General features: G+C 37.5%; 1 protein-coding gene across 1 annotated transcript in view; it reads left to right on the top strand.

Moving 5' to 3' along the window:
* Positions 1–14225, top strand: part of unc80 (unc80, NALCN channel complex subunit) — a 72858-nt gene extending 58633 nt beyond the window's left edge. The window contains 5 exon segments of the mRNA XM_074177303.1: positions 4418–4525; positions 7026–7160; positions 7342–7493; positions 11179–11468; positions 11938–14225. Coding sequence (XP_074033404.1) covers positions 4418–4525; positions 7026–7160; positions 7342–7493; positions 11179–11468; positions 11938–12208 — 956 coding nt within the window. The 3' untranslated portion in view covers positions 12209–14225.
* Positions 14226–14450: the final 225 nt, after the last annotated feature.

Here is a 14450-nt window from a genome sequence, read left to right as displayed (position 1 = left end):
GGTCAAAAAGAAGGATGGTTCTTATAGATTTTGTATAGATTTCCGTAAAGTAAATAAGGTTACTGAACGGGACGCTTACCCACTGCCTTTAATTTCAAGCACTTTGGATAAGCTCAGAGATGCGGCTTACCTTACCTCACTTGATATAAAGAGTGCTTTCTGGCAGGTACCGCTCGCTGAGGAATCTAAACCAATAACTGCATTTACCGTTCCGGGTCGGGGTCTATTCCAGTTCAGACGCATGCCAATGGGCCTGCATAACTCAAGTTCTACATGGCAAAGGTTGATAGATGGAGTCTTGGGTGCTGATTTGGAACCCTTTGTATTCGTCTACCTCGACGACATCGTTATAGTTACTCAAACATTCGAAAAACATTTACAAATTTTGGAGGAGGTATTTAGTAGACTCAAGAAGGCGGGGTTGAAAGTATCAAGGGAGAAATGTAACTTCTGTCGTTCAGAACTGAAATATCTGGGGTATGTGGTGGACAAACTTGGTCTCCATGTTGATCCAGATAAGGTGTCAGCCATTCTCAATGTTCCAAGACCGAAGAATGTGAAGGAGGTCAGAAGAATCCTCGGAATGACAAGTTGGTATCGTCGTTTCATACCAAATTTTGCCGCGGTTGTGGCTCCTTTAACTAATTTACTGAGGAAAGGTATTAAATTTGCCTGGAATGATGTATGTGAGAATGCTTTCACCCGAATCAAGGAACTGTTAGTTACAGCCCCCGTGATGTCTTGTCCCGACTTTGAACGTCCGTTTTGTGTGCAGACAGATTCCAGTGACTTTGGACTTGGAGCTGTTTTAACTCAGGAAGACTCCGATGGAAATGAGAAAGTCATAAGTTACATTAGTCGTTCGTTATCTCCAAATGAAAGGAAATTCAGTGTGACCGAAAAGGAGTGTCTTGGCGTTCTCTGGGCGATAGAGAAATTCCGTCCCTATATCGAAGCCACACATTTCAAAGTTATCACGGATCATTTTGCCCTTAAGTGGCTTAATGATCTAAAGGATCCTACAGGGCGACTAGCCAGATGGAGCGTGAAGCTTCAGCAATACAGCTTTGATATCGAGCATCGAAAGGGCAAAGACCACGTCGTGCCAGATGCTCTGTCCCGGTCTGTGCCTATCGTGGATACGATAGATACTAAAAACCCACATCTTTTCCCAGGCGGAAAAGATAACTGGCTTTCAAAAATGAGGGATAAAATATCGAAATATCCACTCAATTTTCCTTTATGGCGATGCGATGATGATTACGTCTACAAACGGTGCAAAGATTCGTGGAAAATAGTGGTGCCCAAAAGTCATCGCAAAAATATCTTGAAAGAAAATCATGACAACCCCACTTCAGGTCACGGCGGCATTCATAAAACTTATGGGCGAATCCTTTGCAAATATTACTGGCCTAAAATGAAATCAGATATTGTTCGATATATCAACTCTTGTGTAGTGTGTCGAGCCCAAAAACCGGAACAGAAGGCTCCGGCAGGTTTTCTATCAGGTCGTCCATCTGTTCGAAAACCATGGGAAACTATATCTGTAGATGTGGTGGGACCGTTGCCGAAGTCAACATCGGGATATTGCTATATTTTGAGTATTTCGGACTATTTTTCAAAATTCTGTTTATTCTTTCCGATGCGATTGGCAAATGCAAAAACCATAGTTAAACTCTTGGAGGAAAATGTGTTTCTCTTATTTGGAGTACCGCGATCTATAGTATCTGATAACGGAAAGCCATTTATTAGTCACGAGATGGGAAAACTGCTTGAAGCATATGGAGTCAAGTCTATTCGGACCCCCTTTTATCATTCTCAGGGTAATCCATGTGAGCGTCAACACCGTACCGTTGAGGTGATGCTTCGTGGATATATTCAACATAATCATCGACACTGGGACCAGGTACTACCGAAAGTAGCATGTGCCATTCGTACTTCCCTTCACGAAAGTACAGGTAAAACTCCATATTACGTAAATTTCGGGAGAGAAATGTGCCTTCATGGCAATGATCATGTTTTGATAGACAACCTTCCTGATGCCAAACCTAGTTTGAGTTTGGAAAATTCGTCAGAACATTTCAAAAGGATATTTAAGGAGGTGAGGTCGCGTCTGGACAAGGCTTTCAAAAAGGGAGAAAATCACTATAATTTGCGTCACCGTAACGTTCAGTACGACGTGGGGGATAAGGTGTGGCGAAAGGGACATTTCCAGTCCAATGCTGCACAATATTTCTCAGCGAAACTAGCCCCCAGGTTTATCGGTCCGTTCACGATCCTCAAGAAGGTATCGCCATGGGCCTATGAACTGAAGGATGCTAAGGGTAAATCTCAGGGGATCTGGAACGTTAAAGATTTGAAACCGGATGGAGCTCAAGATACATTTAGCGTCCTTTCTGAAGATGATGAACAATAGACTATTTTCCAGCTGAAAAATTTCTGCGAAATTTTCTTTGCGTAAGGGGGGGGATGTTACGTGCCGGTTTCCCGCCAAGTAACATTGGGCTATTTTATTCTATGTAAATACACTAATATCAGTTCAGATAGGCAGCCCACACTACAACTGCCAAGTAGGGTTGGTTGTCTACCTTTGATTAAGAACATTTTAAAGGAATTTATTATTATAAACAAACTTGGTACTCCAGAAAAGGAAGAAAAGTCAAAATATCTTCATTCATTTATATAAAGAGATGAAAATAATGAGTGTAGAGGGAAGGCCAATATGTTACAATTGTCAATACTTACTTGGCATTCCTGTTTTGATATTCAATTGACGCATTTGGAAAAGTAAACAAAACCTAGATGTTGCCTTTGTCATAGGTGTCATTTGCTGCCGTCGTAGTTCGCAAGCCGGTCGAGAAAGATCGACTACCGAACTAGTCAGGTTTACTTCCTGGCGGTAAAATTTGATTCAGGCGAATTATAAAATAGCTGCAGCTGTGTTACGTAAAAGGTGACCGTTATGAACATTCAAACAATCACCTTGATCAATTATAGGAAGTCTAAAGGCAAGAAAGAGTGTTATATGAGGAATTTCAATAAGTAGGAATGGAAAGGCGGAAATAGGTTATAGGAGGAGGGGAAAAAAGAAAAAGAGAGGAGAGGTTGGTTCGTGGAGACGAGGAAGAAACAAGAGGTCTTTTCCTAATTTTGTTAACAATTTGGAGAAATTGTTGCATTCCAAAGTATTTTGGGTTCGTAAGGGAAAGACTCGAGAGTCCCGAGTACGAGTACAAGGAGTTTGCTGGTACGGGATCCCGACAAGAGGTCGGATTTGGTGTTTTGCCCTAGCCTCTCGAAACGGCCGCTTCAGACCACCAGCCGCCATTGTTAGATATTGCATTTAAGTTGGACATCACGGAGCTGCATGATAAGTAACAGTAGCATTATTCATTTGATTTATTCTGGTGAGTCCGTTTCTTTTTGCTATGGCCTAACTGGTGCAATACATGTCACAACCTGGGAAATACCATCGTGAGTTTGCATGCACGCTGCATCCTGTTGCATTCCGCTGTATCCTGCTGCATTCCGCGGCATATAAACACACTTGATCAATTATTATAGCTTTATGAATGCCTAAAGCTTGCCGCAGCTGTGCTTGACACCGATTCAGTTTGTTTAACAATACATTGCGTAATCATTAGCATCCTTAACGCTTTACGAGTACTAGAGACTTGCCTTAACACGATTTGCTGCCTCTATTTCATAAGAAGTGCTGCATCAAACTGTTATTTTGCCCTTATCAGTCAGTGTAACTTTGATTTGTATCAAATTTGTGATTACTGAGTTTTGTAAATGATTCAGTGTTAGATTAGAATTATTATTGATAGATTTATTGAATTTGTTTCCTGTTGAGTAACGTGCTCGAATCAGGTGTGATCACACATGCACGGAAGCATTTCTGTTATATATATGTATATATATATTAATCTGCTTTGAGAAATACCCCTCAAAACCACTTTGGGTTGATACAAACACTGCATATTCTCTCTTGATATTTGTCATTGTATGTTATTTGAAACCTGTTAAAGATTCAATAAAGTTTTTGTAAAATATCAAGAACAGCACCCTTTGGTGGATTTATTCTCCATACTCACCCCAAATTGCTGAGCTAGCCGAGTGGTCATTTGAGTAAACTTTTCAGTGGCCGAAAAAAATTATTTTTGTTACCAATACGGTTTTGGAATATACCGAAGGGGGGTTTAACTTTCATTCCAAAACCAAATTTCTCTTCCACCCCCGTTGAACAACGTAACACAACGCGTTCTTCAGTACAGGTCTGTTTTATTTGATTTCATTCAATATTAGTTTAAGATACAGACAAAATGAAGAAATGCGCTTGGAAAGCATTTATGATAACATTTTTTTTGACCTTTCTGATCTCGTACGTATGAAACTCGTATTACTTTCGTCTCAGAATCTTCAACTAGCACAAGTCATGTTTCAACTCCAAATCAAGCAACTAATCTGAGTATGAGTGAAGTACATGAAACTAATGGAAATGGAACTACACCTGTTCAGCCTGGTAAGACCCAAAAGCAATTCGAATAATTGGTCAGTTATTCCATGATCAAAGAATATGGTATTAAGAAACCGGTTTAAATGTTTAATATTCCATGAATAGTCCGGTCAATTTAGACATTCGAAGCTACTTAAGTTCCCACCAAGCTGAAAATCAGTAAGATTGTTTAAAATATTATTAAAAATAAAATTTGAAAGTTCCCTATCTTTCCCCTGTATGGAAAAAGTTCTATTCAAGGTCAAAGGTCAAAAAATGAGTTTTTCGCGATAAAAGTTGTAGTCGTTGAAATATGCACACGTTTCCAAGCTAACTAGTGTACTTTGCGCGTTTTTTTAAACGTGGTTTCCCCAGTAGGCCTATTCCACGGGTCAGTTGTGATCCTGTTTAATTTGAAACTATTACAAAATAATGGATATTACCAGAGATTGAAAATATAAAAGCAATTTAAGTTAAAAAAAAAGTAGTGAAATTTAATCGTCCTAGTTGTAACTTTCAAACTCTTCTTCTTGTTCTTCTTTTTGATCTTCTTGTTCTTGTTCGTCTTGTTCTTCTTCTTCTTCTCCTTCATCTTCATCCTGAGTACATGTGAACTGCGTTAAAAGCGAAGAATCGCATGTCGCTTCGTTGGAATCAAACGAATCCTCCACTGTTGGTGATTCATTATTGGAGCACGGACCGTTTTGCAACCACATTCAGCACTGCACCCCTTTTTGCAGTTGCAAAAAATTGTGTTGAGCAGTTTTTCCGGCGCAGTGCACGTTTGCACTGGTTCTAATGAATTTTTGATCAACTACCAACCCCAGTCTGTAGAGTCTAGCTGATAACCAAGCCACACTTGAAAATACCCGAGAAAGATATTGATGAGCAGCAACTAAGGTTGGAGGAAGATAAGGTAATTGTACTTGTTTTTTACTTTTGGTATTTTTAACGAAACATGCATATCTATACTTATCTAAGCAGGTAGTTTTTTTAGGAACTCTTTACATAGAAAGAAGAAAGCGAATGCCGTTAGTGATAATATCTTGTCGAGTTGAATTACTATTTTAAAAACGTTGAACAAAATAGTACATGATTTTAACACTTTGCAAAAGTAGATAAACTTTTTGATGATATATATATATTTTCGATTATCAATATATGAGCATCATTATGAGCTTGTTTTACCAATACATTTTCAGCAGTAAATTTTTTTCAACATTGAAATGGACCGAGACTTGTTTTGAGTATTTGTAAGAAATATTTGTTGACTGGTTGGAACTATATTTTCATCAAATAAAATATCAATTGATGTAGATGTTGCTAAAGTTCGACGACGTTGTTCTGCAGCTTTGGTATTTCTCGTACAATCATTATAGCCATTAAATTCGACAGTGACTCTGGAACCAAAATGTCGACGTACATACTGTACGTATTTATCTAAGATAACGTTAAATTTTTCTTCGCTATCCCTCACAACGCAATGTAGTAAGTATCCTCCGTCAATGATGTATGTGGCATTTGTGTTGATAATATCAAAATCTACCTTTTCGAAACAATCGTAAATGGTAGACTTATGTATGTGTTTTACCCATCTCGATGTCATCAAACAACGATAAAGGGTAGGGAGATAATTCATATACAATGACCGATAGAAAAATATTTTAACATGTAACAACTACAGAGATGTACATACGTGGCGTACTCATGCATATAATGACGATTATAACTTTTACAACTTTTTGAATTATTATAACTCAAAAACGGTGGCTCGTAGGAAAAAAAGTATCGATACATTTTTTTGTTGATAATTTTATGGTCCATCATTTTTGGCTCAGTATTTTGATGATAAAACTAACCGTTTTTCTGAAAATCGCAAAAAACTAATTTTTTTGACTTTGACCTTGAATACATTCTTTCCATACAGGGAAAATATGGAAAACTTTCAAATTTCATTTTTAATCATATTTTAAACAATCTTACTGATTTTCAGCTTGGTGGGAATTTAGGTAGCTTTACTCTTATTATTCGGTCTAATTTGACCGGACTAGAAGTTATTTATTCCAGTCACCGTCAAATATTTTTATAATGATAAACACTAACATCTACCTGAATTTGTCTGCCGAAGGATCGCTCAAAGTTGGGATTCTCCCCAGTAGAATGTGGGGAATATTTATTACTGTGAAAAATGAGTTAGAGGAATATTATTTCTTGATTTAGAGATGATTTGAAGTTCCTCAGGGTCCAATTTCAGGTCCAAATATTTTCAAAATAGTTATAAATGATCTAGTTAAATTCATATAATGAAGATATGAATATGGAGATGAAGCAACACAATCAGTATTACATAATAGAATTGCAATATCAGTGGATCGAATATAAAGCGGTACTAATTTTTGAAGTAAAACTTACTAATTCTTGATCATTCAATAACGAGCTGAAATAAATTAACTGTTTTAGAAACTAGATGGTGACCCACATCGTCTTCCAGTATTCACTTTTCGATGTATGCATGTGAATGTTTCAGATCGATCTTCTCAAAGATCTTCAGTCAGTGACGATCACGGTGTACCTCTAACTCTACCAAAATCTGAATCCCTAATGTCACACAAGGCTCATAAACTCCGCTTTGTATCTTCCGTAGAATTTAGACATTCTTCAGGTAAATCCCATTGCTTTTCATTTCATATTTATCAAAGTAGTGGTTTAAATGTATTATGTGATCCAAACGTTTGAGCATCTTACACTGTAGTACTCGTGAAACAGTTTGATTGTAAATATTGATTGTGAGTATATGTTCAATTCATTTTTGGGTCAAGTTTCTACGTTTATTCGTTTATCAGGTGAAACTTCTACGACTCCTTTGAGTCCTGCTAGTCCTGCCGACGATAGCTCAGGAGAGATATATCCCAACAAATCGAAGTTACAGAGAATCAAACCACAAAGTCGAAAAACATTCCGCATTAGAAGAAGCAAGAAAAATCGACGAGCCGAGGTAAGAAAATGTAATATGAAAGGAGCCATGAAAAGCACAATCCATGGTTTATTAAAAATGTCAAAAATGATTTTTATTCTCAATAATCGTTTGGAACAACAGACCAGTGAAATTGAAGTTTATATTGTGTGCAAAATATTTTCTTTGATTGAGATTATAATCAGAACACCACATTGGCATACAGAAAATCCATACTTATAAATGCGAAATAAATTGATGGATGTAGCCGTTACTACGTGGTAGGAAATTATAATGAAGAAAAGAGAAAAGAAACTTTCTATGTTTTTTACTACTTTTATTTGTAACTAACGTTACGCAGTTTCGTCCTATACGGACATTTTCAAACTTATACAAGTTTATTGTATAAGTTTGAAAATATCCGTCTAGAACGAAACTGCAGTAACGTTAGTTACAAATAAAAGTGGTAAAAAACATAGAAAGGCAAATTCAAATCCAAGATAGAGTGGATGTAAACATTGACATGCCCTACGCACGTGATATTGAAAATCCCAAGAATTGGCCAGGGTCGTATTCAGAAACAACATCTTGTTGATCGCAAATGCTATATCATACTTAGGAAAACTTTTTTATAATAACGAGTGAAATGCACAAGTTTTGCAGTTTAACGGTAAAAATGCAGATAATATGTGTAATATCAAAAGATTTTCATTGGATTTTTCACAGCGCACTCAAGCATTATATGAAAAGAGACGTAATTATTTCTTTATTGATAATTTTTATTTTATGTAAAATCAAAAGGAATATTAATAAAAATTATTCAACTGGATGAATTTGTCTCTTCTTCAGTAGTGTCATCCTCACCAATCTGAATTATCAGTGGCTTGATTTGTGCCTCTATTATGTGATCAAGCTTCCATATCTTTGTCTCGACTTCCGATATCACATGCCGAATACACTTCTCCCATTTCTCCGCTGTGACTCTTTTCAAAGCCTCATCAAAAAGTACTTTGAGATCTGCAAATTTGAACGTGGTGTTATGCTGAGCTACAAAATTCTTCACATCCGCCCATATTAACTCGATGGGATTGAGCTCGCAGTGGTATGGAGGCAGGCAAAGGACAATTTTGTTTTGTCCTACTGCCATCTCATCGACTATTTATTTTTGGTATTCAAGCTTGCACTCCTTGACAATTTTTAGTAGCTGTACTCTTAGCATTGAGTCTTCAAAGCTAAAATTCTTTGATCGCAGCCAATTTTGGATTTCAACCTTCTTTGAAGACGTTGTCGGAATCTTCTCTAACCGTCGCGAATGATAAGGTGCATTGTCCATTACAATCACAGCATTATCCTCCAGATGGGGTAGAACTTTGGAAAACCATTGTTCGAAAGATTCACCGTTCATTTCTTCGTGATAATCTCCAGTTTTCTTCGACTCGAAGCACCACAGCCCTTCAGCAATAAACCCATTCTCATTGCCAATGTGACAAATAATAAGCCGTTTTCCTTTACCTGAAATCATGAAGAGGTATGTAAGTAAATGAAACAAATACGAGGGTTACTTTTAATATATTGAGATTGAGACAGGTCTTAATATAAATATAAGTTTACCTAATGGATTTGTTAATCCGGTGGATAGTCCATCTAGAAAGGCCCTCCTAGATGAGGTCACAGTTTCATCGACCCATACTTTAGGGGTAGTATGACCAGCATTAACCCAGGTTTCATCCATATAATAAATTGTTTTCTGTTGTTCCCTACAATATTTGATTTTGGTCAAATACTCTCTCCTCTATAACACAATTTCCTCTCTATCCAATAATAAACTATAGCGCCCTCGTTTTTTCCATACAAAATTCAAATATTTCAATACTTTATTGAATCTTCATTTATTTCTGCGAGTACTTTGTCTATCGTGGGTATTTCATTTCTGAAAAAGTACTTATGCACTTTCCTCCTGATTACATGATTACATCAGCATCATCTATTGATTTTATAATGGTTTGACGATTCTGATTTGTATTCGGTTTGGAAAATGTATGATTTTGTTTATATTCCCGTAAAACATTGTAAATCGAAGCGCAACACACTCCAATTTTATTGGAAACTTTCGATACGACTTCGTCGACAATCTCAATTTCTTCCATCTCTTTCTTGAACACATTTAAAATCACTTCTTTCATCTCAACACAAATGCCTTTTTTTGGATCGTTACCTGGCTGGACTCAGAGGATAGCTCACAGTGTCATCAGCAGTGTCTGTACTGGACATCTTGGAAAACAATTTTAAACAATATACTATAACGCACGCCACATAAACACGCAAACGACTGATTACAACCCTGTGCTGGTACCGAACTCGTACCAAGAAGGCGAATTCACCAATGAACGCGGCCCTTTCCATCTGATACTGGGCGATCACGTGAACATCACGCTTCGGTTTTGTTTTGTTTTACTCTGTCTTGGATTTGGATAGACTTTAGGAAGCTGAAATTTGGTATATAGGTGCTTTTTAGGTCTTAGATGCGCACTAAGGAAGGATTTTCAAATATACTAACTGGGTCGCCCCCCGCGGGGTTAAAAGGGGATCGTTTACATATGAAAATTAGCTTTTTATCACCTTTTTTCCGTACCTCTATATTTCGGAGGCTGAAATTTTGTATGTAGGTTCGTTTTATGTTGCAGATGTGCAATAAGAAAGGATTTTTTAATATTCCTAATGGATTTCGGATTGTAAAGAAATATCTGTATATGACTTTCATAGTGTTAGAAATGATGAAAATATAGAAAGTCACATTCTTGAGCTAGAATTACAGCTGGAGAGGACTCAAAGATTAGCAGAACAACAAAAAATTTTACAAATTATAATTTTTTATCAATTTTCATAATACAATTCAAAATTCTCAAAGTTATTGAAGGAAACTAGGCATTTTCAACCCAGGCCTAGAAATAATTGATGCATACTGAGTCATCCTCATATACCGTGTGACACAGACTTATGGTACACCCACTTTTTTTTCCTTTATTTCTCTAGCGATATTTCTGAAACTTGGAACATTGAATATGCTCACTAGACGGCACTTTTTGAAATATTTGTAAAAAAATTCAACTTCCGGCTTTTCCGTAAATGACAACAACTTTTGATTTTCAAATAGGACATCCTATATATTATCACAAGAACGGTTAGGGAAGATCATGAGGAATCCAACGATACCAGGTTTGATGGTGTTATCTCTAATGACTACGGAGGTATCGCCATTTATTTCATCCATAAGCTCAATGAGTGTGAGAGAGAGAGTTGGATGGACCCTCCAGAAAAAGTTTCTCTGTCCTACTCATTGAGCTAATGTATAAAATAAATGGCGATATCTCCGTAGTCATTAGAGATAACACCATCAAACCTGGTATCGTTGGATTTCTCATGATCTTCCCTAACCGTTCTTGTGATAATATATAGGATGTCTTATTCGAAAATCAAAAGTTGTTGTCATTTCCGGAAAAGCTGGAAGGTGAATTTGTTTTACAAATATTTCAAAAAGTGCCGTCTAGTGAGCATATTCAATGTTCCAAGTTTCAGAAATATCGCTAGAGAAATAAAGGAAAAAAAAGTGGGTGTACCATAAGTCTGTGTCACACGGTATATTTGTGTAACTTGTAAGAGCTCAAGAAATTCAAGTTTTTTACATTTTTTCAATTTGAGAAAAACTCGAAATCATAAATTTTTGTAGTTGGCACACATGAAGTTGGAGGCTGAAATGGCGACACCGACACCTCAGCATCAGGATTTCGAATCTCCTCCATTAACACCGTCAGTAATATCACAGCCTACGATTCAACAACCCGAAATGGTCCAAGCAGACATTGCTGCTCATTCACAGCCGAAACAACAGGAGGCTCAGAAAGCTGATCCTCTAGCCGACTCACACCGTCTCAGGATAGCGACAAGAGGTAAAATAGCCGATGGATCCTGGGATGAGGATTCTGCCATTTCTCAGACCTCCAGTACATCTGGATACAGGTTAACACATTTAGATTTAATCTACTAATACATTTTTCCCACACTAGAACAGAAAATTGTCTCTCAACGCTCGTTTCGCCAACCAGTCCTACGGATGAAGTAAAAACAGTTATAGCCTCGTTAGACATTAAGAAACGCACAGGATATGATGAAGTATACACAAAAATAATCAGAGAATGTGTGGATATATCATCTGAAGCTATAGGATATATTTTGAACATTATTTCCTTTTGAAGAATATCCTGACCTGCTTAAAATTGTGGTCCTTGTCCCTCATTCACAAACTCCCCAGAAATTGAACGTTGGGGCTGGTATTCTTCAGAACATGATATCTTATCCCGTTCAAAATTCAACTTTGTGGATTCGCCCTATATGTTGTGTTTGATGAAAAGACACAGATCCACCCTTTGCATTTCCAATTTTGAGTAATCCAATTGTCTTGATATTTGACTCCACTCACACATTTCAGGGAATCTTATCCAGTGATGCATCTGAAGGAATCGCTTGAGGCATCTCCCAAAGCGTTCCCTCCTCTAGCTTCGCCAGATATTCACAGTCTCCCGTCCACCAGCAGTGCTACCACCACCAACAACTTCTTGCTTATGGATAATTCATCCCCGGATTGTTCACTGAATGAAAATGGCGAGAAAACTGCGCTATTAGGAGCGAACGGAAAGTCTTCTTCTCAACATTCGCTGCTGATGGTATTCGAACAGCAGGACGAAAATACGCTCATTTAAAAATGATGCGGTGTAAATTATCCTAACAAGTGGCTTGTTGTTTTCTGTTTATTCAAAATAAGAAATACACAGTAGGGGCAACGAAATATTACACATGCATCTTCAATTTGTGCATCCGATATACAAACATTGTTTCAAAATACTCATCTAGTGAGTAAATAAAATTTGCCAATAGGAAGTCACTGGAAGTTTATTTGAAACAAGATAATATAATGCCTTTGTTGCTTTGACATTTTCGGGAAAGTGATTATACATGCTTCACCCAATTAGGAGAATTTGATGTGAGACTCACACATGGAAAGTGAAGAAATTTTTTTTGCCTTCCAATGGGTGATTTTTTAAGAGGTATAGGATTTAATTTTCAAAACAACACAAAAAGTTTGAAAAAATTGATTGAATCTTTTTTGGAATCGATAGAACAATCAATATAATTTATTGTTTGTAGATGATTTCATGAAAATGTTTTCAGCGGCTCCGCTTCAGATGATCCATGCGTAAGGTCTAATTTTGGCACACTCTCTCTAACATATCGACCGGTATTTCACGTATAAATGCTTCAATATTGGCTTCCAGAGAGTCAGTCGTTGCTGGTTTATCCTTGTAGACATGAGCTTTAACATGACCCCACAAGAAATAATCCAAAGGCGTTAAATCACACGATCTAGGCGGCCAATTGACGGGCCCCAAACGTGAGATATGCTGTTCACCGAAGGCGGTTCTTAATTGGGCCATTGTTTCGCGTGCCGTGTGGCATGTGGCACCGTCTTGTTGAAACCACATGTCAGGCATGTCTAATTCTTCCATTTTGGGCAACAAAAAGTCGTCAATCATCACACGGTAGCGCTCGCCATTCACAGTAACGTTCCGGCTATTGTCGTTTTTGAAGAAGTACGACCCGATGATCCCACCGACCCACAATCCACACCAAACAGTGAGTTTTTCGGGATGCATCGGTAGCTCTTGCAATGCTTGTGGCTGGTCTTCAATCCAGATGCGGCAATTTTGCTTGTTAACTTATCCATTCAAGCAGAAATGAGCCTCGTCGCTGAACACAATTTTTCGATAAGAATGTGGATCTTCCTCCAACTTTGCCAGCGTCCATTCACCAAATATTAGACGTTGTGGTAGGTCGTGTGGCTTCAATTCTTGCACCAGCTGTATCTTATAAGGTTCTACACCCAAATCCTTTCTCAAAATTTTTCACGTAGTGGAGTAATAGAGGCCCAATTGCTGCGAACGGCGGTGAATCGACATTTCACGGTCATCACGAACACTGGCGGATACAGCCGCAATATTTTTTTCGGTCCTCACTCTACGTAGGTATGCGTGTTGGTGGTTTAATGTCCAATAATGTAAACTGGGTTCGAAATTTAGTCGCGAGCTTTCGAATAGCTCCCTCAGTAGGCCGACGAAACTGCCCATAAATTGGAAGAAGTGCACGATGCACTTTCTTCACCGAGCGTGAATTTTGATAATAAAATTCTATAATTTGCAAGTGTTATTCATTCGTAAGATTCATGGTTAAATTATAGACCGAATTGAACAAGTTTGACAATGACACAAGATACGATTCACGCGTGATCTGTCAAAAACAGTGTTGCCAAAAAGATACCATCAAAAAATCACTCATTATCTAATGTATGTATATTGAAAGTTTTATGAAATTTGTCAATATTTTCAAATATGTATATAGACTGATCTGGTTATTAGTCCCGTGTTCTGGGTAGGTAATGTTAATAACTCCCCGATTCACCTAGTGAACACCTTAGCTATTTGCAGTTCGTCAGCCATGTGACGTTACATAATCATCCCAACTCCAACGAGCTAAATTCTCTAGACTCTAGAGAAAACATCTGCTCGAGGTAGGGATCGAACTCAGGACCTTTCGATCGTGAGTCAGGCGGACCACCTAAAACCCGTATTTTATAGATATTTGTTTGAATAGCTTTATTTGACATTTGACATAAATTTTTGCTTCTAACGAGATGAAAAATAACTATTATCATCTGTCAACTTTTTTTTTTAAATCATAAAGTGTGTGTACTCGTATCTCTCAAGATTTGGAGGAATACAATTGAACATATTTTTTGAAATGGTATTTGTTGCCCATGTGCAAAATTTCGGCCGTGTAAGGTAATTTCACTTTTTTGATTATTTTTGTAAATTACAACACAGTTGCCAAATGAGATTCAACGCAACCTGCATAAACTTTCATAATTTTGAAAATGCATCATTTCAGACA

This window comes from Leptinotarsa decemlineata, unplaced genomic scaffold, assembly GCF_025532065.1.
Source record: "Leptinotarsa decemlineata unplaced genomic scaffold, Ldec_3_MD MMD2_tig00002974_RagTag_RagTag, whole genome shotgun sequence".
NCBI lineage: Eukaryota > Metazoa > Arthropoda > Insecta > Coleoptera > Chrysomelidae > Leptinotarsa > Leptinotarsa decemlineata.
This window is presented reverse-complemented; position numbering and strand designations above follow the sequence as displayed.